General features: G+C 32.3%; 3 protein-coding genes across 10 annotated transcripts; all 3 read right to left on the bottom strand.

Annotated features, from left to right (window-relative positions):
- Window positions 1-503: 503 nt before the first annotated feature.
- On the bottom strand, window positions 504-4,289 carry LOC142525246 (PHD finger-containing protein 1-like). 4 transcript variants are annotated; one of them, XM_075629471.1, is made up of 7 exons: window positions 4,062-4,288; window positions 2,957-3,048; window positions 2,681-2,766; window positions 1,525-2,349; window positions 1,181-1,402; window positions 974-1,095; window positions 504-870 (listed from the first exon to the last, which is right to left on the bottom strand). In XM_075629471.1, exons 4-7 carry the CDS (start codon window positions 2,262-2,264, stop codon window positions 809-811), a joined length of 1,146 nt encoding a protein of 381 aa, XP_075485586.1. In that variant the 5' UTR covers window positions 2,265-2,349; window positions 2,681-2,766; window positions 2,957-3,048; window positions 4,062-4,288; the 3' UTR covers window positions 504-808. The 4 variants fall into 4 exon arrangements, with proteins under 4 accessions (XP_075485586.1, XP_075485585.1, XP_075485584.1 ...); XM_075629470.1 differs by lacking the exon at window positions 2,957-3,048 and having other exon boundaries at window positions 4,062-4,289; XM_075629469.1 differs by lacking the exon at window positions 2,957-3,048 and having other exon boundaries at window positions 2,681-2,900; window positions 4,062-4,289.
- An 8,347-nt stretch (window positions 4,290-12,636) lies between these two features.
- Window positions 12,637-15,965, bottom strand: LOC142524412 (tubby-like F-box protein 14). 5 transcript variants are annotated; one of them, XM_075628392.1, is made up of 7 exons: window positions 15,838-15,959; window positions 15,647-15,746; window positions 14,758-15,150; window positions 14,590-14,677; window positions 13,868-14,000; window positions 13,439-13,515; window positions 12,637-13,339 (listed from the first exon to the last, which is right to left on the bottom strand). In XM_075628392.1, the coding sequence occupies exons 3-7, from the start codon at window positions 15,103-15,105 to the stop codon at window positions 12,804-12,806; spliced, it is 1,182 nt and encodes a 393-aa protein (XP_075484507.1). In that variant the 5' UTR covers window positions 15,106-15,150; window positions 15,647-15,746; window positions 15,838-15,959; the 3' UTR covers window positions 12,637-12,803. The 5 variants fall into 5 exon arrangements, with proteins under 5 accessions (XP_075484507.1, XP_075484505.1, XP_075484503.1 ...); XM_075628390.1 differs by adding an exon at window positions 15,477-15,565 and having other exon boundaries at window positions 12,637-13,515; XM_075628388.1 differs by having other exon boundaries at window positions 12,637-13,515.
- A 7,604-nt stretch (window positions 15,966-23,569) lies between these two features.
- On the bottom strand, window positions 23,570-26,413 carry LOC142524270 (trihelix transcription factor DF1-like). Its single transcript, XM_075628165.1, has 2 exons — window positions 26,002-26,413; window positions 23,570-25,406 (listed from the first exon to the last, which is right to left on the bottom strand). The coding sequence occupies exons 1-2, from the start codon at window positions 26,280-26,282 to the stop codon at window positions 23,867-23,869; spliced, it is 1,821 nt and encodes a 606-aa protein (XP_075484280.1). The 5' UTR covers window positions 26,283-26,413; the 3' UTR covers window positions 23,570-23,866.
- Window positions 26,414-27,010: the final 597 nt, after the last annotated feature.

Here is a 27,010-nt window from a genome sequence, read left to right on the forward strand (position 1 = left end):
ATATTATATATGGAAGGGCATCTCTTTTTGGTAACACATCAACTTCCTTAATTATATATATATGCTAGTAAGTCATGCACCTAATAATTCTTTTTTTACACATCTATTCATAAATAAAATATATATCCTTCGAACTAACTATTTTTTCTTTATAATCGATTCGAACAATTTCAAAATTATGAATAAACATTTGATTTTTTTTGTTTAATTTGGAGAGTTTATAATATGTTGATGGTGAAACCTTGTTGAGTTTTTGCAAAAATCTTGAAAATTCTCTGACTTATAAATATTGTTTTGATATTAGATATTCTTGAATTTATAAACGATTTGACTAGTTATTTGTTTGCTTTGTTTTAGCCATACGGCGATAAAGGTGGAAGATGGGAATTAATGTGTGGAAAAGTAATGAAAGAATGTGCTCCTCCACGAAAATAAACCACATACTTAGTCTAATATGTGGGTGTTAATTGAAATTTACAGTATAATCAATCAAGGAAAAGTCATTTAAATACACTTAAGATGAATATTAGGAGCACAAAATTTATTAAAGTGTTGAAATTAAAGACGCTAATGGAACATTTTTAAAAAAAAAATTAATAAAAATATATTATGAGCAGCAGCCCAATGACTAGAAAACTAGAAGATCTAAGAATAACTCAAGCAGTGCCTGAGCCACAACTGCCACCGTTGCTGAGCAAACTAAGACGACTCCGAGCCTCACAAGTCTTCATCTTCAGATCCGTATCGTTTGGAAGATCATCATGCGCTGAAAGGTCGTCCCCCTGCTCCACTGTATGTGAATTGGGATCTAATGGATGAGGGGTTGCTTCACCCTAAATACGCCCCATAGATAATACTTCTTGTTAAATCCTGAAAACAAAAATTGTTTGAGTTTTACGTCTTGTACATGGTGACTATGAGAAAATATGTTGCAAAATCAACAGATCTTCAAAAGGATTGGAATCAAACTTACTCCAGTACATTAGTGGCAAAACCATGGAAGTAAAAATCAAGATCTCCGCATTCTGCACAACACCTTTTAAAGCGAGGTCTTTATCCATCATTTCATCAATCAATTGATCATAAGCCGGTTCACTGTCATAAGAAAATAGTAAAACTAAATTGGTCAAAAAGTACGGAAATTTCAGAAGAAAGAATGAGAGCATAGACTGCGGCCCACCTTATCTCAGACGGAAAGAAAAAGAGAGCGATATCATCTTCATTGGGATCTGATAACTCGAAACGTTTTGGCCATACATCAGAGTATGGAAGCAATTTCAGGTGAAGATCCGGTTGAAACATACTTATTTCCTCGTACACTTTCTGGCATGCTTTGCTAGAAACGTGACCTTTGAGTCCATCAAGGATGTCGTGTCTTTTCCCAGACATGTTAAAACTTCCACTGTCGATTAGGAAATATAAAATGAAAGACAGAGAGTAAACACATAATATACAGGTGTTCTAAAACCACCACATAATACATAGGTTGACAGAATTGGTATGGGTAATTATTAATTTTCTCACCTCCAAATTGGCATGATTATTGGTTCAGCACATGTAGAGCATTCAAGCATATTCGTATCTTTAGGAAACTCTTTTCCAACTTCTAATCCTCCATTCTCCTTGTGGTCATTGCTTGTGCAGATGACCCCGCCCTCCGTCCTTGTGCCAACTAAATTATTTTCTAATTCGACTACGTTATTTTCCCCATTTTGCCCCTCCGAATTAGCTTCCGAAGACAGAAGGGTTTTCGTCTTTGAACTTTTGGAAGATATGTTGCACGATAACATAGGAGTCTCCATAATCCCAAGCTCAGAAATTTTATTTTCCTTCACTTCACAAAGTATAGGATCATCACTTGCCAATTTAATAGGCATGCCAACGTCTGCCTTTTCGCTTTCCATACAAGGTTTCTTGGAGGAGTTACTGTTGTCTTTCTTCATAGTAGATTTCTTAAGCTTACTTCTCTTTTTCTTCATGTTCGCTTTCAGGGGAATAAAATATGATAACTTCTCTTGTTGCCTCTTATTATACCGATTCTCTCCCTGCTCAAGCTGTTGGGAGTTCTGCTCGATTTTTTCATTTTCCTTATTGTTCAACCCTATGACTTTCTCGAGAACGTCATTGGCTGCTTTGGGACACTCAACAAAGTCGAGCTTTGTATAAGCATAATATAAATGCTGAGGTAGATCCTCATAGAAATGTTCCTTGGTCTCAATTGATAATATATCATCTTTCTCGATTTTTTTCCGAGGAGAAACCATCTGGGACTGTTGTTTTGCTTCGCAGTCATCACAAACCCAATGAACAAATTCATCAAAATCTTCTGGTATTACATCCAAACAATATCTGAAAAAAATACACATACACACACTAAGCATATCACAGCATGAAAAAAGTGAGGGTCCAGAAACGAAATAGACCTCAAAAAAAGAACAAGAACAGAAAGTGCATGAGTTAAATTGGGCTATAAATCACTAATAAATCCTCAATAGAATTTAAAGCCACACTTTCGTGCATCCGCGGAGTTTCTTTATTGTAAAAGTGCTAGTTGATGATAAATAGATTCAATAAAATTAGGACAGAGATAAAGAAACGTAACAAGTTCCAATTCCAAGAGGCAAAAGCAGGATATTGCAGGGACTCAAAAGAACACATAAGATCAGTAATCATAGCTTACCGATGGACAGCATAAGACACACATTTGACACAAAATACAAAAGCATTGTCATATCCTTTATTGCCACACTGCAAACATATTGTCTCCTGCATGATTGATAGGTGCAGCAGTTACTATGAAGCACAATCACATAATCCCAGCAACAGAGAAAAGCAAGATATCCAGTCGATGCTTAGAGAATTCAGAATCCAAAAGTTCATGTATCCAGCACCCTATCCAACTGTCAAAAAATTCACGTGCTTTTAAAAAAAGTGATGCGATATTTCACTGTCATACATCTCCTTTCCATTTAACATTTCGTTCATACAAGCAGTCAAGCCAAATGACATCGCTTATCCTTTATTGCCACACTGCAAACATATTGTCTCCTGCATGATTGATAGGTGCAGCAGTTACTATGAAGCACAATCACATAATCCCAGCAACAGAGAAAAGCAAGATATCCAGTCGATGCTTAGAGAATTCAGAATCCAAAATTTCATGTATCCAGCACCTTATCCAACTGTCAAAAAATTCATGTGCTTTTAAAAAAGTGATGCGATATTTCACTGTCATACATCTTCTTTCCATTTAACATTTCGTTCATACAAGCAGTCAAGCCAAATGACATCGCTAATAATAATTTGAAACGTTCATTTTTAAAGGATTCAAGACCCTGAAATCTTAAACTTCTCATACTATTTTTCTCATTATTCGAATATTTTCGCTGCAGTGCACATCCAGTGCAACCTTATTAGACATTAGCTACAACAAATTAATCCCAGAAAAATATTAAGCCCTTGGTCATGCAATATCGATTTCTTTACTGGACACTTTATTCTGTTGATCATGTTGCATACATATCACCACTGGTTACAGAGTACAAAATACAAAGTCACTGATAGCAATCAAATAAGAAAGTGCATAATCTTAAACGAGGTCAATTTCAAGCTTGAAAAGTTTCACAAAATTACACTCCTTTGCATCTCTAGGGAACTTGTCCTGCTACATTAAATTATTTACAACGAGTGAATTCTCACCTACAGAAAATTCAACCATAAGATACACAGGTTTGGTTCCCCTGAATTGCAAAATCCAGACGCAAGATCAGAGGAGAATAGGGGCCAATGAAAAAAAACAAAAAACTATCCTAAACACCAAATTCCAACGCAAACACAGAATGCATCACGAGAGAAACTAAGGGTTCAAAAGATCAAATCTTCAATCTACATTTTTTTTTTTAATATGAAATACTATATAATGTCTCTCAAAAAAAAATACTATATAACGGATTTGAACTTTAGGGTTTTAGTTCTTTAAACAACAAAAAAATATTTAAAAAATTCATTCTTCCAAACGCAGCCTCAAGATTCAGAGAGAGAAAATAAGGAACATGGATTACCATGGCTCATGAATTGTTTCGCAACCACAGGAGAATTATATATTTCTGAGGAAAATTAAAGTAAAACTCGAGTCTTGAAATCTAGATGCAAGATTCTCAAGGTTTCTGTGTGATGCAAGAGCTCTTTAGGTTTTTTCTTCGATCTCTCGTCAGGAAGAAAAGGGATTTATTACTATTCTAGAACCCTAAACAAGGACACCAAAGTGAAGATTTCTTTGTATCAAATTCCAATCCCTATATATGTTTATGGTAAAAGCCCGAGAATAAAATATTCTTTTTTCTTTGGTAACAACTTACAATTTAAAAGCATTTAGGGGTATATTCAAATTAGGATATTTATTGATTTTTAATGATTTTTGTAGATTTTAAAAGTCCAGATGTATTTAATTTAGATTTTTACATACTCTATAGAAGTCCAGTGGTATTCAAAATAGACTTTCAATCTTTCATAGAGTTTTAAAAAGTCAAGTGATATTCAAAATTGACTTTTAAAAACTCTATAAAAGTCTATAGATATTCAAATTTTCGATAGACTTTTAATAACTTCATGAATATCATCAACATACAAACATTAAAACATAAGTTACAAATATAAATTGTCAAAAATTGTATTTGGTTCAACCCAAAGATTTGGATGGATTTTTAAAAATTCTAACTCATACACAAGTTATTTATTTTTCTCTCTAACGCTTCACATCATCTCTTTTCTTATCTTCTCTCCTCTCATCTATCTCTACCACTCTCTCAAATTTTGAAACGTATCTCTCTATATATATATATTCATCTTTTTTTAAAAAAACTTGCATTTATTGGCTGATTGTTCATTTAATAATTTTTTATTTTAATATCATAGGAAATTTGAATTCCATAATTGATTTTGTGATTTTTAATTTATGATTTATACAAATTAATGTAATATGCAATAATAATAAAAGATGATAAAAAAAAATATCGTTTAATTCTTAATAATTGAATAGCCTCGCAATAACCATGCTTTTTTAAATTCTTTTTAGCATTTTCAATTTCAATTAATATGTAAACTATGTATTTTTATACAAAATTATATCCAAACAAATATTCTTTTCACATGTATATTATCAATTTAAAAACAAAGTTACAGATTAATCAATTGATGTATTTTAAAAAATGTACAAGCATGCATACAAAATCACATATATACATGTAAGGATTAAATTATTTTACTTTTAAATAAGTAAATTCATTTATTAATATAAATATTGAAAAAATATTTTAAACTGAATATGTTATATATGTTAATTAATTATTGGTTCAAAGAAATTAATAAAAAATAATATGTTATAATTAAGTACAAATTTTTTATATTCTATAAAAAAATTTCATAAAATTCTATAAAAATCTTGTAAAAAAATCTACATGAATCCACATAAATCTGTGAGATTTTATAAAAAGTCTATCATTTGAAAAAGTCATTAAAAATCATCAAAACTCTGAATTGAATACACTCCACTTAATTTTTCTAAAAATATATAGATTGAACTATTTTATTTATGAGTAGGTCTCTTGTGAGACGGTCTCACGAATCTTTATCAGTAAGATGGGTCAACCCTATCAATATTCACAATAAAAAGTAATACTCTTAGCATAAAAAGTAATATTTTTTTTATTTTTTTATGAATGATCCAAATAAGATATTCGTCTCACAAAATACGATAAGTGAAACCGTCTCGCACAAGTATGTGGGCAATTTAAATGTGTCTGTGTGTATATATATATGACAAAAACTTGTGTGAGACGGTCTCACGAGTCGTATTTTGTGAAACAGATATCTTATTTAGGTCATCCATGAAAAAGTACTATTTTTATGTTAAAAGTATTACTTTTTACTGTGAATATCAGTATGGTTGACCGTCTCACAGATAAATATTCGTAAGATCATCTCACAAAAGACCTACTCAATATATGTGTGTGTGTGTGTGTGTTGAGAAGTTCTCGTACACTAATAACTGTTTTTCACAAACTATATGATCATTAAATTCATAAATAATGATTTTGCAAGAAATGACATTTTACAAAACCTATTACTTAAGTGAGTAAAATTTTAAGTAGTAAGACCAAAATAGATTACACTAGTGAGTTCAATTTAAATTTTTTCCAGAAAAAAAAAAAAAACATATTAGATCTTAAATGAAAAATAAAAATTAAATCAACCTGTTTTAAAATATTAAATTAGAACAAAATTTATTTTCTGTATCTTATTCATTCTTTTTTACAATAATAATATGTGGTAACCGTCAATACTCATGACACTAGTCGACGACGCACACACATTACATGTATAAAATAATGATCTAATGTATGAATTTTGAATAACCAAATACACACTTGAACATTCCGTCGGGAAAACATCGTTGTATAACACCTTCAAATCCATTCCACCAGGAAAAAGTCGCTGCTTGAAATGTGCAAGCAAAATCATAGTTCAACATAACAAATCCAATATATCTTGAACCAAGACATCACTCCAAGCAGCAGAAATCAGGGGAAAAAAACTTGACAGATCAACAAAAATTATTATTGGATCCATCAGAAGCATCCGTTGTTGATGAGATAAGATTAGGGTGTCTACTTCTCTGGTAATATTCTCGAAGGTGAGCCAAGTAGCTGGATCTTTCTTCTTCAGTACTCAGCGATTGGCGTCTATTACGATCGGATATTCTCCATTGCCGAAGGTGAGCCAAGTAGCTGGATCTTTCTTCTTCAGTACTCAGCGATTGGCGTCTATTACGATCGGATATTCTCCATTGCCGAAGTCGTTTTACAAAACATCAATTAATGTGTAGTGTGTGTGGAAACTATTAAAAAAAATTATAAATGTTTAGCGTGGATAATCATAACTAAATTACAAAAAAATAATAATAATAATTGTCTGACCAATCATTGATCATGCTCCAATATATTTACCATTTCATAAGAGATACTGTACTAAATTTTTGATATTTAGTAGATAGATTAATATTTTTTTAAAATTTAATTTAGTATCTAATTGTTTAAATTCTATCAAAAGATAATTAAAAGGCCTACACTAATGATCCACCATATTAACATTGTTCCTAAAACTCAAAAGACTCCTACTTTATTAAGGGAATCAAATACAAATATCAAATTCCGTAATCCATTATTCATTGATCATGCTCTAATTTATTTACCATAAAAAAAAATTTTAAATTTTTCAATATTATTAGATAGAATAATTTTTTAGAAAAATAATATAATATCTCAGTAGTTTAAATTGTATCAAAAGATATTTTAAAATGCTTAAAATAAATTATCCACCACAATAACATTGTTCCTAAAACTCAAAACCCTAATTTATCAAGGGATCCAATATAAATATCAAGTTTCTTAAATCCGTTATTCATATATAAAATGCTGAAAATGACTTCAAGACCCACGAGCCTAGAAGATTTAAGTTTCACGAAGTTTTCAGTTGAAAAGATTTAAGTACGTACGTGCATTGCGGCTAGTATTTTTGTACAGCGATAGCTTCTAGTATCTGTAGAAAAAGAAGCCACGTTTGGTGGAAAAAGTAAAACTACAATATGTTGTTCAAACTACATAGTAAAACTTCAGTTAATAAAAGAAAGACTTGAAATCTAGTCAAGAACATTAGAGATAAAGTTCATTAACACATATTACCTGATAATCTGAAAGTATTTTATCTAATTAGATCGTGTAAGGACTCTTGAATTATCCATTTAAGGAATCAATGATAGAACTAACTATACCCGAAACAATGGATTTCGGTAATGATTTCATGACAGATTGCAGTTCAATAATATTCACCATTATTTTAAGCAAAAGAAATAGAACAAAATTGTTGGGTGCAATAATTGTCGTTGCTTGGTAGAGCGATCGAACCGTGGTACTTGAGCCGCTGTGCGGTTTAAAAGATTTGAGTTGCACCATTACCATCAGCTATAGCTTTTGGTAAAACGGTAAGCACTCGGTCCTACAATTGGTATCAGAGCCAAGATCACGGGTTCGATTCACATTGATTGCAAGGAGTGCAATTATTGGGAGAGAGATTGTTGGGTGTAACAATTGTCCTTGTTTGGTAGAGCGATCGAACCGTGGTGCTTGAGCTGTTGTGCGGTTTAAAAGATTTGAGTTGCATCATTACCACTAGCTATAGCTTTTAGTAAAACGGTAAGCACTCGGTCCTACAAAAATCAAAATAAATAGGATGTAAGTGCTCCTTCATTTTGACATTTACTAACTCTGGACCTCCATATCTTCATCAATATTTTTCAAGGTCTAATTCCATCAATGCATGATACAGATACTCATATCTTCCAACTTTCTGAAAGCTTAGCATAATTACTTAGACAAATAAAATAAAATAAAATAAAATACTTATTTTAAATATTTTATTTATCATGTGGACTAGATGATCATTTAAATTTCATAGGCGTTACATATTCTATCTTGTATCCATCACAGTTCGATGTGCAAAAAAATGAGAAGATGTCATACATTTTACTTTGGAAACTTTTGTAGGGATCGATTTAACATTTAATTGGCTTTTTCTCTGACCTTAAATAATTTTTTTAGTTGAAATTTTATATTCAATATGTATAAATTATCTAATTTTTCGAGAAATACTCAAAAAGTAGATTCAATTAAATTTTTATAATTTTTAATTCAGGTTTTATATTCAACTTTTAAAACAGTACTATGCTAAGTTATATCAAGCTCGTTCAGTGTAAGTATCATTTATTGCATCCATTTTCCTTAGATATTAGTAAAAAATTTATGATTCAAATTTGGTATGAACCACATTCGATCCGAAATTAAATGGGTTGTTCGAGCAAACGAAGCATGCAGATCGTGGGGATTATTTTGATCGTTGGCCAAATTCTTTATAAGATAGAAAGAGATTTCTTGTTTTTTACTTAAAAAAAATATATGGGCACACTGCGAATTCGAATTTCCCATTTTCCTTTTCTGTGCATGTTCAACATCCGATTTATGCTTGGTAGCCATGAAAAACACCATCACTCAATGTTGCATATCCTACCATTCTTCCATTTGGAGCCCTTTACGCCGTTGTTTGGTTATCGTGTTAATGTGAATCTCATTACAATTTTGTTTTCGATTAGGGTTTCCGTGAAAAATTGCCACCTTGGTCTCTAAAGTCGGGGGTGTATATTTAATTATTTTATATTAAAGCTATAAAAATTATTTAATAATTAAATATATTTTAAAGGCAAAAACTTGTGTAAGACGGTCTCACGGTCGTATTTTGTGAGACGGATCTCTTATTTAGGTCGTCCATGAAAAAATATTACTTTTTATGCTAAAAGTATTATTTTTTAGAGTAGGTCTCATGTGAGACGGTCTCACGAATCTTTATCTGTGAGACGGGTCAACCCTACCGATATTCAGCATAAAAAGTAATATTCTTAGCATAAAAAGTAATAATTTTTCATGGATGACTCAAATAAGATATTTGTCTCACAAAATACGATCCGTGAGACCGTCTCACACAAGTTTTTGCCTACTTTTTATTATGTATATCGGTAGGATTGATCCGTCTCACAGATGAGTCTACTACTTTTTATTATAAAATTTCAAGCACATATGAGTCTACTACTTTTTCATTGAGGACTTTGTGATAATTAGGATTTTAAAAGGGGTTTGGATACATTTAGCCAGTTGTTTTTTTTTATAATAGTGCAGATAAAATACTTATCTATTTCTTTCTCAATTTAATATCATAAAAATGTATTTAATTTAATTTCATTGTTATCTCATGCATTATTATTTTAAGGCGATTGTATTTCCGTATTAAATTAAATGTTTTATTTAAAAATTTTGAAGATTATTTTAGAATTAAAAACTTTAGGGATGACTCTGATAATTACCAAATATTTATTTAAAAAATTATTAATATGTATTTTAAAATTTACAATGTAATACAATAAATTTTTTAATAAAAAACTTAGATAAGATCAGAAAAAATCCTATAGTTTAATTTGGATACATTTTATTACTGAATTTATCGTCATGGAGTTTTTTTTTATAAGGATGATTTTTCCGTACTATAACACCAAGTTAATGAGAAATCAATAAATCGTGAGATATAAGGTATTAAAAGAAAGAAATATTGAATTTCATAAATAAAATCTATACACGTCCAAAAATTTCAAAGAAGATGATGGATTTTTGAATTTGCTACACAAGAAACTAAAGCTAATGTCAATCATCTTTTTATTGCATAAAAGGTGTATATATATATATGCATTATAAATTATATATGTTACAATGAAATGGACTTGAGACGTGTTTTATAAGACCCATTATCCGTCTCATACTCGTTTAATGTGCTCAAATCTGTCCCACACGGGACAGGTCTGTTGTCGATCCAGACCATTGATATCTCTAAATCCATTGTTAACCGGCCAATTGTATGGTTTAGAAACTTGGGCTCCATTATCTTCAATCTCATGCTCCCACCTTCGATATTTTATGTTCATAATTCCACATTTCTTATCATCTTCATCATCAACATATACATAAAGTTAAGCTAATAATGCTTCATTAATTATATATATAAGATTTGACCCTTCAGGGGGGCCCTCTACCCTCAACTACACGAACCCCATTTACGGAATACAAATTTATGCTTAAAATATTATCAAACATGAAATTAATTAAAATTAAGTTTCATAACTAATAATTAATCAATAGGGAAAAATCCAAACATAATTAGATCATACGTCCTATTACATGTTAATGAACATCATGTGTTAATTATTCAAATGCTAAAATGGACGAAAACACTCCATGAATAAGTGAAGCACGCTAGGTTTGATTAATTAGATCCCATTTTTAAAGTGGTAAATCCTGTGGTTAATTATCAGATAACAGTAATCAACACCGCTTTGATTTTGATTTACTTTTATCAAAATTGACCAATCAACTCTAAGACACGCAGAAAAGCTCGAATCTGAGGTCATGATGACAACCTTAGTTATCAAATTTAGGACACAAAGTTCGATCATTCGTCAACACATGTCAAATCTTCGTTTCCCATCATTCTCAAACTTTATTTTTCAGGGTTACAAATTAATTTTGTCTTCTTGAGCATGGGAGTGGCCAAATTACAAGATATATTATTATTATTATTATATATAAGCATATATAGCACGGCGTTTGAGTGAGTTGAAAATGCCTAGCAGTGCTCACTTCTCAGTATCTGTCAATCAACATGGAGTCATCTTCAATTCCTCTTCCGAGACGACGATCGAATCTTCAGTTTGAGTTGTTTGTGGCGTCGAAAGATGCTTCTTAACTTATACATGTGTTCGGATGGTAAATGTCGTTTCCTTTTTATTTGTTATTTTTTTTTGAATTAACTTCTCATAATTGTAAACGTACAGCAAAATCTTTCATGATGATTGAGGATTATGTGTAGATTGTTTAGCCTAGTCAGGGCGGCAGGATATATGTCTTAATTCCTAGAGATCTGACAGTCGGTAAATGTCCAATATTGGCAAAGACGGAATAATTCATCATCATCGACGAATCATAAATTTGAAAAGGTTGGGAAAGAAAATTCTCAGATTTGTGAAAAAGAAATATGAGAAGTCTTACGGAGACAACTTTTTCATAACCAGTCATATTTTCATTTTTTTTATATATAAAATCTTTTGAAAGTTTCCTCCCAAACACGTACATTTGAGGTTGAGAGAAATGGGAAATTCGGTTAATCGACGCCGTTCTCAAATATCCAAATATTTCATTTGTGATTAGATACAAAGAAACTTCAATTACAAAAACATTTGACTAATTTCACACATTTGTGGAAACACAGAGTTGAAGCCAGAACCTACTGTGTGTTCACGCTGCCATGTTTTTTTCTAACATCCAAACACGAAGTTGCTACCAAATTAAGGTTATTGAAAGTGCAACATGTCATTTTAAACTAATAAAACCAAAACTTTCTTCTTCTTATTTATTTATTTTTTTTTTTTTTTGCCTCGTTTCAATGAGAAGTATCACCAAAAGATTTTTGGCAATAGATTTTGTCATGGCTGTTTAAAATTATATTATTTTTGAATTATCATCTACAGACGTCGACAATGCAATTGAACCATACCACAAACCTAACATCCAAATGGATGTGTGGTCCTTATGGTGTAGCGATCGCCACAATTAGCCAACTCTATTTGGATCATATCTGTTCTCTACTCAATCGAGTACGAGACAAAATGTGATGACTGACCAAACCGTGGTTGCTTGAGGGGCAGGACTGCTAACCCCTGCTCGCATATAATCTCCAACCAGACAGTACTACAATAATAATTAGAGCAAGGGGATGTCCATGAATTCAGAAAAGAGGGGGGCAAAATGAGAAAAGAGGGATAAGGTGGTCGACTGGCTTGGACATGAGGAAGCAGCAAAACTCGTGGTTTCAAAAAATACACATAAATTATCAAATTATTTTCCAATAACTCGGACAGCTAGCTCTTATGCTGGAATTTGCCGCCACTTGGGAATCCAGCTTATATCATGCATGCACCCCACAAGCGATCCACATAAATGCCCGATTAATACATATTCAACACAAGTAAATACATCATCATAATCTTACACAAGGTACATGAAAAAAATTCAACAATTCAAAACAGAAGATCCATATGTAAACATAATCGCTAGAGTGTTTGTGCATTCAAGAAAGATGAAATTCTGCTACTTTTATTCACATGCCAGTTTGGTGTCGAAGCTGCTTAAACAGATGGCAAAGGCCTGAAACGCAGATAAAGGGTACCGATAATCCATGGTGAACATATCCTTACCAACCTTACCGAATTGCAAAATGACCTTATCATGATCAGATTGGGTCGGTTGAGATGGTGTAGGTGCACCAGCAGCAGGCTGAGAGGCAGCGATAAGCTGGAAATTCTTGACAGAAGCAACAGTCACCCGCCCTCGGAAATTGAGGCACCAACACTGCAACTGTTCATGCCACCTCGGCGGTTTGTTCTTCAGAACCAATGGTCTTTCTTTTGTGGCATCCCTGTCCTCGTGTGAACTGATGACCATGTCTGAAAACCTGGCACTGCCAAATTCTGTTGAGCTAACAATAGATTCTGAAAAGGATATACCCCTGAATGAATCATCAAGAGATCGGGTAAAGAGTTCGGGTTGACCAGGGACAGTTGCACCAAGCTCGAGTGCGGAAACAGGGATGGAGTGCATGACACATTGCATTTTACGTGGGCCACGAGTGCCTAGAACATTAAGTTCGTATGTGATTTGAGCAATATTGTGACTTCCACTGGGGACTTTTGGAGAAACTTTTTTAGAGTAGAACCTACGGCTGGTATTACCAGAAGCGGGAATACTGGAGCTGTTGTATGGCGGCCGCATATCACATATTATGAATTTGGTACCAAGAAAATTTGACCTGATTTCAAAAGGAAAAACAGACAAATCAGTTCAACGACTAATAATAGGATCCCAACCACCTAACAAAGAAAGAAATTGCAGCAGTGCACTTTGGGATATTGAAATACAGTAAGGCCTATGATTAAGTGCAAGCCAATCAGAATAAAGATTTGTCTTCATACATTTCCATGCTTCAGAGCACGAGATAATTTGATTTCAATCACAAATAAAAATGCAAAAGATATGCATAACTCAAAGAGCAATTATCCTAACTGAATCCCTTTCTCAACAGCCTAAATTTTTCGACCAATTGAATACTTGAGAAAGTCAAAAATCTGACATGCGGAAGTAGAAATAGGAAACAGGCTCACCTAAGTTTTCCAATGTAACTGTGACTTGACCTTGATGTTTTATCAGCATCCATTGAGATTACATACTCTGTACAAGTTGTTTTGCGATTCCGTTTTGCAGAAAGAAGAAATTTACCATTCTCTACAAGTAAAGCTGAAAAAGAAATAGCATACTAATTTATTATTAAGTTCGGAAAAAAAAAATTCAAAGAAGGTGAAGCATTAATCAAGAGCATTTCAGCTTAATCCATTTTAACCACCCGCCTGAGCTACTGCATGTCGCTTTTCATTTTATAACATTCTGTTCCATCATATATTATCTTTGGTTGCATTTTAAAGAAAATTGATTTTAAATCTTTAATTCAAATCCACTCTAATTGTTAGAGAAAGTTTCAACTTTACCACTTTACCAAAACCTATACCTGTGGTCGCAATGCAATTCGAATATTTAAATTGTGTAACCATTCAAACACGCGGCTTACCAAATTAAATATTTCAAATTAAAAAAGTTGTTTCTTCAACCAAAACAAGGTACTTCAAAGTAAAGAAATAATTTTCAATATTCTCAATTTACTCCTCAAATGAAAAAAGGTTCAATCTAAACACAACCGGCAAAAAAAACCATTCAAAAGATAATAAAATAACTTTTCATCTTGGCAGATGACAAGGTCAACAACAAACTTAGTCCAAGAACTTAACAGACCGAACAACAGAATACTAAATAATCAATGAGAAAAACTTGCCAGGGCTTAGGCAAAGGAACAGATGATAATTCAAATTCAGCTTGTCTCTCTTAATAAAACACTGGACAATTCCATCTCGCGGGCCAGGCTGCCAAAGGGAAACAAATAATGATGGCTTCAGAATATAAAAGTCTAGCCTATCAGCCTCTCAAAAAAAAAAAAATTTACTTGTTTGAGAGACACGGGAAAGGTCAGTTTTCCACAAAGCTCCGGACTCTGAACAATTTCCAGGCACATCTGCCTCCATGATCTGCAGACAGCTGCACAGGCAACGACATGTTTCCGACCAGGCCAGGTACTTTCGTTCTCCTCCAACCTCTTAATCACGTCACGAAGTAACTCTGGAGGAAGACCAGCCCAGCAACTGCTCTGTATGACTATAGGCTGGTCATGTAGCTCATGAACTGCACCATGAGACTTACCACGGTGATGACTAGCAAGCCGCACCTCAAAACCCCGTCGCGATAAGCTTCCAATACTATCCCTTAAGTCCCGAGCTAGGCTACGAAATGACATTTATAGAAAGTAGTGACATCCACTAATTCCTCTTTATAATTCTTTCTGTATTTGAAGCGCAAAATTATGTGTTATCTTAAAATTGAGGTTAAAATTTAAAACAGAGAAATCAGCAATTTATATACTCGGAATTGGGAAACTAGAAGTAAACTTAGTGCCAAAAACCTTTCATCATATCTAACAGGAAAGAATAAAGAAGAATATGAAAAAGCATAAAGGAAGATTCCCACAAAAGAAGTTCCTCCACATGGGGCACACATGAGTGGATCAAATCACTTCTAAATCAATATTGAAGTTAGCCGTACTAAACCACGAATTCTTCATCAATTACTGAAATCTTCAGTAAAAAAATGTTTCTTTTAAACACTTACATGCTACATTTTAGCCCGAACAAAAACTGATCCTGATCTTTCACCCAACCCAAAAAAGGAAAAAGAAAAACACCCAAAGCTTTGCCTGACTGGATTGGAGAAAAAGAATATTAATAGCTTCCAATTCAAAATCTTTACGCTAAACTAAAAAAAATAAAGAAAAACTCGACCTTTAATCCATCATCTTCGTTCTTCGAGGTAAAATTTACAGAAGCAACACGTGAATGGTAAAATCAACAAACATCACCACCCACGTAACATTTCAGACACCTGATTCGAAGTGTAAAGAATGAACATAGGACCACAAATCGGAGCCCCAAAGCGGAAAGGGTAGAATTTACTCTCAGTTTGGGGGCCTAACCTGGCGCCGAATGCAGATAGCCTCTGATTATTATGACCAACGGTACTCTCTCTCGTATATCGATCGATGGTGCTGACTCCACGCCCATTTAAGTCTGGCTTCACGGGATAATCTATCTATGCAAAGAGTTGGTCTATTATAAGATTATTTCACACATTTTTTTCAATTCTATCAATATTTATAATAAAAAATAATATTTTAATATAAAAAATAATAATTTTTCATAGATAACCCAAATAAAATATGTATATCACAGAATAGGATTCGTGATATCGTCTCACACAAATTTTTGTCATATGCTAATAGTCACGAATTTAAATATTAAATTATAATATAAAATTCTTATTTTACATATTTAATAAGTTTTATTATGTTACATGTTAATTAATTTTAATTCTAAAACGTATTATATCTTTGTATGCAAAATTATACTTCGTTTAGAAAATAAAATGTAATAAAATAAATATTCGAAAATAAAATTTGATGGAGAAAACACAAAATGAAATTGTATTTTTAATGGAAAGAAAGTTGTATATATATACTTTAGAGAGAGGTTGTATCACCTTTTTTTGTGTTTTTTTGTGGTTGAAAACAAAGTTAATTGCTTGTGGGACGATATAAAAAAAAAGGGTAAATAATATAATATAATATAAACTATAAAGTGTTCTAATTTCAAATACTTCTTTAATTAGATGTTGAAAAAATATTGAATATTTCGATATATCGTAACATACAATATATATCGAATTTAACAGTATATCGTAAATTTCAATACCGTATATACCGAATTTTTTTATATCGTTATCGGTACCGGTATAAAATAAAAGAAAAAATTCAGTAGATTTATTTTGTGTCAATAGAGTTTTAAAAAATATACACTATAAAATAATGGCTTACCTAAATTGCATCTACAATTTGAATATCTTACAATCCAAGACCGACCTGTCACCTAACATGGGTAGCTTCGATGCTACATGCTGGGCACTGCCCTCGTATGGTTTGGATGAACAAGATTCACACCATATATGTGATTTTAAAAAAATTAGTGGATTCTATGTATGTGTGGCTAAATTTGGGCTGTTAATTCTATCATGAGGGTAGTGTCCCCTACATGTGGGATAGAATAAACCCTTAACATGCGTGAAGCCATGGGGAATAATTGAGATTAGCAAGGTAATCATATACAAAATTTTATTTAAAAAATAAAAAATATTCAATTGTAGCATTCTTAGAAATTCACTCGTTTAAATTCAAGCCTTCTCATTTATTAACAAAAAACAATAAAATAATATAACTATCAAGATCTCAAAATAAACACAATCAAAATCAGTTCTCGGGTTTGAGACTCGATTATAAAAATCTTCTTGTCCCAACTAAGATACGTCAATCATTCATAAAATTCATAAAATAATAATATATCTTATCTGATACGAATATATGGGTTTCATTTTAAAATTATTTCGAAAGTACGTGAAACGTAATTTGTATATTGTATAGTTTCGAAAGTGTGACAGCAAATGTGCTAGATTTATAGGTTTAAACTAATAGGCAAACGTAACACATGATTTAATAGGACAAAGATAAAGATAAAGTAATATTTTAAGGTAATAATTTTCAGATTTCAGAGAAATTCATATGATAATTGTCATAAAAGCACATTTAATAAAATATAATTAAAAGTCAAATGTTTAGATTTGAGTACTCAAATGGCCATCTAGTGCGTTAAGCATCTCACCTTTCACGTGCCCAAAAGCCTAAACCAAATACGCTATTAAATAAATTTTATCCTCCATAGTTTAATTTATGCGTCGAATAAAATTCAGTGGCACAAGCGTGATTCAGCTATTTAATTTAACACAAAAAATCTTATAATACGATAGCCACAATATATACATATATATATATATATATATATTCTATAAATTTCTCTGTAACTTTCATTTTGGTCACTTTCACTTTCCTTTCTTTTGTACAGATTACTTAATCTTACATATTTATAAATATTTATCTTATTTTCCTTCGTTTCCTTTCCTTTTCTTTCAAATTAAATTAATTATTAAAAATTATAATAACAAATTATAATTTCATATTTATAAGCGCTGCAGACGGATTATTCTCAACCTTACAAATTTTTGGAGATAGTGACACTCATATTTATTAACGAGTGTTCCTCAATTTTCCCATCGTCCCCTCTTGAATAGAGGAAACCACGCAAAATATATACAAGTGTTTTCAAAACATCGACAGGTTCAACCGATAAACGGCACGGATTTGGTCCAAAAAGTGTTTAAAAACCTTTTAACCACTCAAGAACCGGTCCGACCGATCAACACATATTAATTTTTTTAACAAAAAATTGATTTTTTCTTTTAAAAATTTATTTTAATATTTAGAATTTTATTTTTTTGTTATTATATATGAATATTTTGATTTTGAAATTTATTAAAAATAATATTTTATTAATATTAGACTTCATATTGATTTATTTATTTTTTAAAATTATGTATATATAATTATATTTGATTATATGTATATATATTCTTTAGATTTTAAATTTAGATAAATATATATTTTTTATTATTATTATTTTATATAATAACATAAAAAATAATATTTTTTCTTTAATCAAATGTTGCAATGTTCTCAAACTGAAATATCCTTGTTTAGTTTTGTTTTTTTTTAAAAAAAAACCCTTATTTACACTTCTTAATATTATAAACACATTAGGTTGTTACAATATATATAGAAACTTGACAATAAATGATGATGAATTTTATAATAATCGCAAATGTCAAAATAGAGCAGGTCTCTTATGAGACGGTCTCACGAATCTTTATCTATGAGACGGGTCAAGCCTACCGATATTCACAATAAAAAGTAATACTATTGGAATAAAAAGTAATATTTTTTTATAGATGATTCAAATAAGACATCTGTCTAGACCATCTCATTCAAATTTTTGCCGTCAAAATATGGTTCTCGTAAATAATCATCATATTTTATCACCTTCCAATCATTAGCGTTGACATAAACTTCTGTACCTCGATCATATATATAAATGATTTAGCAGCTCTTATTTTCCCATCAAGTATATGTGGAAAATTTTGTTACTCAAACAAGTCGTAAAAGACCGTGACTTTCCACTCGAGGTAGTAAACAATTTCAGGTAACTCGTGCCACTTGTCAATTTCAAGAATTAAACAAACATATTATATTGAAATATGCGAGTGAAAATGTTTTAAATAATTATATATATTAAATTTTAAAATATCCGGACCACAAAAAAATAAGCCCTTTATTTAATTAACGTCATCTCCAAAGAAATGAAAAGAATAATGGGGCATTTCCAAAAGTCAAATTATATGGACTAAGGTCTACATTTACAACTTGTTCGAGAAACATAGAAATTGATTTTACATAATCTACATCAGAGCCCAAAAATTTAATCTCTCATTTACATACATACATACATACATACATACATACATATTTTTAAAATATATAGATAAATATATTTAATTTAATTAAACTTGGGGAAAACATATGTAATGGGATGGGAATGAAAAGACAGTTTGGAAACAGAGAAATAATTGATATAGGTGGATATTATTATTATAATTTGTTTCAGAAAGAGACGTGAGTGAGTGAGTGCAAATAAATTGTCGATAATATGAATTGACACATTTAGATTGCGACAGCGCATTTTAGTAGGGGCTGACAATTCGGAAATTTTCTATTTTTCAATTAAATAAATAACAATACTTCAATATCTATTTGGGAGCTACATTAATATTTTACTTTCTTTTTCTTTTTTTTTTTTTTTTTGCAACATTGTTCATTATATGCTTATCGAGTATAACTGATTTTTTAAAAAAAAAAACAAAATTAAACATTTGTTTAGATTTAAGAAAAATATTTTTGGTCATAAGCAAAAGATAAATTTTCCTTCTAGGGAAATAGATCTGAAATATAAATTTTACGGCTGAAATGAATGAATATAAATAATTTTCGACAAAAATATATATCTATATTTATACTATTAATTAGGCTTGTCAATGTGATACTAAATTAAATTTATACCTACAGTCCTCCTACTTTAACTAAATTAATTCAAATATTAACAAAAAAGTAAAGAACAGATATACTTCTTCGATTAATCTAATTGGAAACCATCGTATAAGTTACAAAAATTGTTTTTCAAAAACTAAAAGTTATATACACAAACATCGCGTGTGCCCGAGCATTAGTCAGATATAATCGTTAAGGACGGGGAACCAATATGTACATGGTATAATAGTATATTGTAAGTAGTTTTATACTGTATTAATGATGTATCTATAGCATACTTGCTCGAGGTCTTTATTTTCTACCAAAAGCCAAAAATATTCTAAATTTTAGGGAAACAAGTAATATGATTTTCTCTATTCCTTTTAAAGGTACAACGAGATTTTCCTCATAGAATTAGGTTTTCCTAGGATTTAGAGGATATTCCTATTTTCGTAAGCTGGAAATCAATCTAATTGTTAATCTTATAAATAAATTGGCGACATAAAGCTCAAATGGTTGAAAAATTGTGTGTTTTGCCCAAAAATGACAAAAACTTGTGTGAGACGGTCTCACGGGTCATATTTTGTGAGACGGAATATCTTATTTGAGTCATCCATAAAAAATATTATTTTTTATGCTAGAGTATTACTTTTTATTGTGAATATCGGTAGGGTTGACATGTCTCACAGATAAAGATTCGTGAGACCGTCTCATAAGATATCTACTCAAAAACCATTGAATTTGGCTAATTATGAAATGTATTAAATGGATCGACAACGATAATGAATACGTGGGTACAAAGTATTTATATAGCCGGTGTTGTATATATCTGTCATATATACTTGTAGAGTTCCTTTAATTGAGAAGTTGTACTTGAAAATTATATTTACAAAAAATATATTTGTCCGAAGTTTATTTAAAACCGCTTAAATTGTATACTTGATAAAAAAAATTCTAATTTCGGTACTTTTATGTATAATCTCCCCTTAAATTATCTATATATTTAATATAAAAAATAATCACACAAAATACACATCCCATTAATTTCTACACCTCCTCTACCCAAATTGACCAGTCATCTAACAACTAACTGAAATTAAATGTTAACACCTCTTCAATTAACCTAGAGGTTATGTCAAAATTGAGCAAGATATATTGTTTATATACATATGTACACACACGAGTATGTCTCTTGTGAGACGTTCTCACGAATCTTTATCTGTGAGACGGGTCAACCCTACCGATATTGATAATGAAAAGTAATACTCTTAGCATAAAAAGTAATATTTTTCATGGATGACTCAAATAAGATAATCTGTCTCACAAAATATGACATGTGAGACCGTCTCACACAAATTTTTGCATATATGTACACAACACTCTAAAAAATAAATAAATATATATATATATGTATATATATATATATATATATGTATATTAAAAATAAATAAATGAAGGAAATACTAAAATCAAATTTAGTATTGAATTATCGAGGGAATTAATTAAAAAGTGTTTATATAGAACCTGCGGACATTGCTCATGATATTTTTCATCCTGACTATGTGAGCCAATTCAAAGTCAATGACAATTTACGATATCATTTAATTTCAATAAATATTAATTTATTGTTATTATTGAACTGATTTTATAATAGTTAATAAATATCTGTCAGGGTGCAAACTCTAATAATACAAAGCAGTAAATTAGAAAACAAGGAATTCAGAGATTTCACATGGGAAATGTCTCGTCTTGTACCACTCGTATTTATTGTATTCCTAAGGTATCTCTTCAGAATTCCGTTGAATTCAGCTTTATTCAAAATTTATTTCGTCCCTTGTCTTGTGAAGCTTGCCCCTGCTGAAGATTAATTCAAAAATCTGAATAAAAATACCGAATGATATATAAATTTGCTATATTATTATAATAAAGATATTCCCTTCTAATTCAATTAATTATTTGTTTAATTTGTTATAATATATGATCAAAAATTTTTAATTTTATGATTTTATTTGGTGATTATCTACACAAATAGCTTATTATAATATATTTTTTAATGATTAAAAAACAACATCCGTTGTCTTTTGATACGTACAATGTAAATCATTCTGCTAGCACGATAGTCTACAAACCACAGTAGTCAGTTAAATCATATTAGATAAATCATGTGCAACATGTTCGATCACCCGAGAAAGTGTCGGTAAAAAAAATCGAACTTCTGACTGTTAATCAATCTCTCGGCTATTTCACCAACTCGAACACCCATTAGATATATTTTTTATAATCTTGTTATATGATTTATAATATAACTAATCTGGTCAAATTGATCAATTCTTAGATAGTAGCAACAATGGAGAGTATTTTATGAAATGTAATTATTTAATCTAAATAATCTGTTTTTTTATATAACAATTTTCAAACATAACTTAACTAGAATGAATTTACGTGTAGTGATGTATTTTAGGATACCATTTCCTTTTCGCACAAAACATTAAATAAAGAGTAGGTCTCTCATGAGACGGATCTGACGAGTCTTTATCTGTGAGACGGGTCAACCTTACCGATATTCACAATAAAAAGTAATACTCTTAGCATAAAATGTAATATTTTTTTATGGATGACTCAAATAAGAGATCTGTCTCGCAAAATACGACTCGTGAGACCGTCTCGCACAAGTTTTTGCTTTAATTAACACCGAGAGCAAAATTAAGAGCCAGCCTATAAAGATATTCCATTCTCTATTTTGGCACTTTTTTAGGGCTTACTTACTACACGAAAGCTTTGTTTGGCGAGATTAGGGTTTCGTACCATCTACTTAATCTATTTGTTAATTCAATAAGTTTAGCATGACCAGAGACACACAATCTACGTCTCAAGTTTTCATTCCCACAAATTCTACTTTATTTCATTTTCTATATGAATAAATATATATACACGTGTATATGAGTGTGTGTGTGTGTGTATATTAATTATTTTTAAATTTACTTCAAGATTAAAAATATATGTAAAGCGATAATGGGAGATTTTTGAATTGCCCCATAAAAAAAATGAAACTAAGTTTGTTGTTGAGAAGAAAAATTCTAGATGTACACCTTATAGTATAAACATTGAATTACAATAACTTAATTTTTTTCCTACCGAATACAGAACTGCCAATAAAAAGAAATAAATATCTTGTTAGTAAGGATAACTCTGTAGGTAAAAAATTGTGTGAGACGGTCTCATGAGTCGTATTTTGTGAGACAGATATCTTATTTGAGTCATCCATGAAAAAATATTACTTTTTATGCTAAGAGTATTACTTTTTAATGTGAATATCAGTATGATTGACACGTTTTACAGATAAAGATTCGTGAGACCATCTCACAAGAGACCTACTCAACTTTGTAAGCGTTACTCAATTGGGAATATGTTTATATTAAACTAGAAAGTTATTTATTTTCCTTAAAACGATATGAAAAGTGAAATGAATAATCTAATAAAAGATTTTAACCTTATTGAGACAATAATTTTGGAAATCACTAAGCCACTCTCTAAAAATTCAATCTCATCAATGAAAATAACAAAATACATCATGTTTGACATTTACACTCATAAAAAAATAAAAAGAAAATGATGAAAAAAATACAATATCCCCATCCCTTTATTAGTTCTTTGGATTGAAAGCTCTCATTTTTTCTTCCACCCATTTCCCCTCATTTTATTTATCTCCAAAATAATAAATAAATTATAAACATAATTTATCTAAAAAAAATCAACTCCTATGGTAAGAACCTTACAAAAACAGCCCCCCAACATGTTTTGCCCGTAATTTTACATTTTCACCGCCGCCCCGACCCCATCGGACTGCCAGCCGGTTTTCTGCCCCGTCACCTCTGACACCTCCTGCAATTCTACCCCACCGCACTTCTATTTTCGCCAGACACATGCCTTCATTTTTTGACACCAAAAGCTAAGCTCCTCCTCCATCCTTAAAATCGTCACTTCATTCTGCCGTGTTTGTCATTGAAGATTGCTGCTTGTTTGTGACTATTTCATAGCCTCCTGCATCTTCATCATCTTCATCATCTCCATCATCGTCTTCTTCGTTGTTATCGCTTTCATTATCTTGATCCTGATCATGCATGGTGGGGTCTTGATGCTGTTGGTTTGGATTCGGCCATTGCCGTTCAGGCCGAGCCATTATTGGCACCATTGGGTTGTCTTGCTTCGCAGTGTACTCGAGATGGAATGAGGGGTCATCGTTCTTGTTTTTCTCTCTGTATAAAGCTTCGAGCTGGTGGAAATATGGGCATGTCTTGGAGTCTTCGGGTCTCTTCTTGCTGCTCTCCTTTACTTTCTTGTAATACTTGTTTATATTCTCCCATTTCTCTTTGCATCGCTTAGAGCTTCGGCTGTATCCCATTTTTCCCATGCCAGCGGATATTTCTTCCCAAAGGGGTCCCTTTGGCCCGTTTTCCTGGTACTTGAGATCAAGATTGGTTCGGAGTTTGATCAGTGCTTCAATTTCCGTTTTCGGCCACCGTGAGGAGCTCGTGGGCGTGAAACTTTCGGTCCCGCCATTGTCCTTTTTTGATGGGTTCGAGATTTTTGTGGGGCTGACTGTAACTACCGGTAGTGTTGGTTGTGCTGGTGGTGGCGAGAGAGTGGATTGTTGCAGCGGAGGTGGTGTTGGCGCAGGTTGACGAGGTGGGGGTTGAGGATTTTCCGGTGGATGCACAGCTGCTGTAATAATATTACTAATATTTGGGATTTGTAAATTGTGCTGCTCGCTTACTTTTTGCAAGAATGCGATCACCGCCGCGTCTTTGGTAGACGCGATGGATCTCTCCTGAACCAGAAGATCGTGTTCTCGATTCATTCTTGTCGTTTCTTGAATCCTCCATGCCTCCTCTCTCGCCATACGATCCCTCTCCCGTTTCTCCAATGTTTCCAAAAATTTCTTCTGCAACTCCTCCTGCTTCTGCACCACTTCTTTCATCAACCTCTCAAAGAAATCCTTCCATTTCCTCTTCTTCCCCCGCCGCCGCTGTATATCCTCGTCGGAAGAAGTTGACGAGGAGGAAGAATCTGAGAGTAGACTCGACAAAATATGAGGATCGTGAGAGGATTGAAAAGGGTGAGTTTGAGGAAGATTCGAAGTATTTATTGATGGTTGAAATGGAGGAATATTATTTATTGGATTGAGGGAAGTTTGTATCGTTGTGTTTGGTGGCAGCATACTTAAAGGGTTTGGACTAATGGATGGAACAGTACCAACATGTGATGGCATTGGAAAATTGGCAGCATTAGGTGGCGGTGCCGTCATTGTCGTGGTGGCTGGAGTCTGAGTCCGGGGCGGAGGAGGGGTGAAGGGAGGCGGCGGACTGGTTTCCAACGCCTGTAATTGATCGAAAAAACGATAAGTTTTCCCGTCTGGCTTGGATGCTCGGCCATCTTTTGTTCTTTTATGATACTTGTACACGTTCTCGAATTTTTCTTTACATTTCTTGGCACTTCGATGAAATCCAAGCTCCGCCATTTTCCTGATAACAACGCATGTAGAAACTTAATAAATAATTATACCATTCCTCCATTTGTGTTCTCGAGATCGTATTTTTGAATTATCTTTAATTATTAGAATGAAGGTGGCATGGTGATTTATTACATAAAATAAACACAAGAAAAATATCTTCACATCAAAAAAATCTAATACATAATAGATCAAGAGAGAAATCAAGAATTCCAAGCGGTGGAGAAAGTGAGAAACCCAACTGAATTGTCTGAACACAGATTCCATTGCTTCCAAACTTATATTTCATCAGATCATCTGAATTCTTCTTTAATTCAGGAAGAAGAAGAGATCAATTCAAGTTGAAGAACACAATTCATATATTCGTCTTCACTTTTACTCTTTATTTTTTAAAAATGTTTCACCTAAACGAAGAGCAAAAACCTGGAAAATTAATGAACTCTTCCGAGAGCTGCTATATATTCGTAATCGAAAAGTAATAATTAGATGAAAACTTTGATCCAGAATCGTCACTATCATTGAAAATTTCAGGAAATCCAGATTGGGTAACTCTGCAGCCGTACCCGTGGTTGTAAATCAGTAAATGAAACAAGTTTCGATAAATTTACCTGGAAACTTCATCCCATAATGGACCTTTGAGACTCGAGTCTCGAAAAGCAACATCCATATCAGAACGAATTTTCAGCAAAGCCAAAGTTTCTTGCCTAGGCCACCGGTTTCCACCGCCTCCGCCGCCACTTCTCTCACCATCCTCCAAACTCCCACCAGGAATCGAGCTGGATGCACCAACCTCACTGCTGCCACCACTAGCTCCACCACCCTCGAGCGCATCTGCCGCCGCAGCACCGTCACCGGAGCTACCCATGAGGCCAGAAACGCCTAGCATCATGTAGAGGAGTCTCTTTCCAGCTAGCTAGCAATTACCAGCCGAAAAATTAAAAAAATATATCACCAAAATGGGTGAATTCTGTGCGTTTTATGAAGATGAGGTGTGGTTAATTTATTTAATTTATTTGGGTGGGATCTGCCTGTCGATCTCACACCCCTTAAATATATCTTATTTTTTCAAAAAAAGAAAAGAAACTGAGGAATCTTTATCATTTTCTTGCTTGCCCTCTCTCTTTTGTAAAGAAAAACTCACTTCATATACTTACCCTCCTGTAACAACAGATAAAAAAAATTCTGCATGCATACAATTACAACTGTTTTCCTACATCCACATATATATATATATATATATATATATTTAATAATAATACGTATAATCATTTTATACGTATAGGTGTATATATACTGTATACAGTAAATCGCGGGGGTGGGGTGGGGGGGGGGGGGTTGTAACAGCTGCAGATAGCGACGATGGTGATAATAAGTTGGTTTTTGTCTGCCCAGCTAAATATAGTTAAAAGCCGGCCCATGTAGGTCACCTTTGCTTTTCTTAAGTTTTGGATTTCAGTGGTGGTTTTACCTTACACTTGTGGCCATTTAGCAAATTACCATACTGTCCCTCGTCTTTGGTAATTCACATTTTTTTATAATAATAAAATAAATACTCGGAGAAATTTTGTTCACAACATTATAGTGCAAATTTTATACTTTTTGGATTTTGGATAAATC

The sequence above is a fragment of the Primulina tabacum genome, chromosome 14, assembly GCF_025594145.1.
Source record: "Primulina tabacum isolate GXHZ01 chromosome 14, ASM2559414v2, whole genome shotgun sequence".
Taxonomy (NCBI): domain Eukaryota; kingdom Viridiplantae; phylum Streptophyta; class Magnoliopsida; order Lamiales; family Gesneriaceae; genus Primulina; species Primulina tabacum.

What these genes read in the sequence shown, in the direction of transcription:
- LOC142524412 (XM_075628391.1), bottom strand. Translation starts at nt 15,105, where the DNA reads ATGTCATTTCGTAGCCTAGCTCGGGACTTAAGGGATAGTATTGGAAGC. An exon ending in GTTCCTTTGCCTAAGCCCTG is followed by an intron (nt 14,001 to 14,589) that starts GCAAGTTTTTCT and finishes TTTCTTTTTCAG; the next exon opens with CTTTACTTGTAGAGAATGGT. An exon ending in AGTTACATTGGAAAACTTAG is followed by an intron (nt 13,516 to 13,867) that starts GTGAGCCTGTTT and finishes TTTTGAAATCAG; the next exon opens with GTCAAATTTTCTTGGTACCA.
- LOC142525246 (XM_075629469.1), bottom strand. Translation starts at nt 2,772, where the DNA reads ATGCAGGAGACAATATGTTTGCAGTGTGGCAATAAAGGATATGACAAT. An exon ending in TTCTTTCCGTCTGAGATAAG is followed by an intron (nt 1,096 to 1,180) that starts GTGGGCCGCAGT and finishes TTCTTATGACAG; the next exon opens with TGAACCGGCTTATGATCAAT. An exon ending in TTTGCCACTAATGTACTGGA is followed by an intron (nt 871 to 973) that starts GTAAGTTTGATT and finishes TTTTGTTTTCAG; the next exon opens with GATTTAACAAGAAGTATTAT.
- LOC142524270 (XM_075628165.1), bottom strand. Translation starts at nt 26,282, where the DNA reads ATGATGCTAGGCGTTTCTGGCCTCATGGGTAGCTCCGGTGACGGTGCT. An exon ending in TTATGGGATGAAGTTTCCAG is followed by an intron (nt 25,407 to 26,001) that starts GTAAATTTATCG and finishes CGTTGTTATCAG; the next exon opens with GAAAATGGCGGAGCTTGGAT.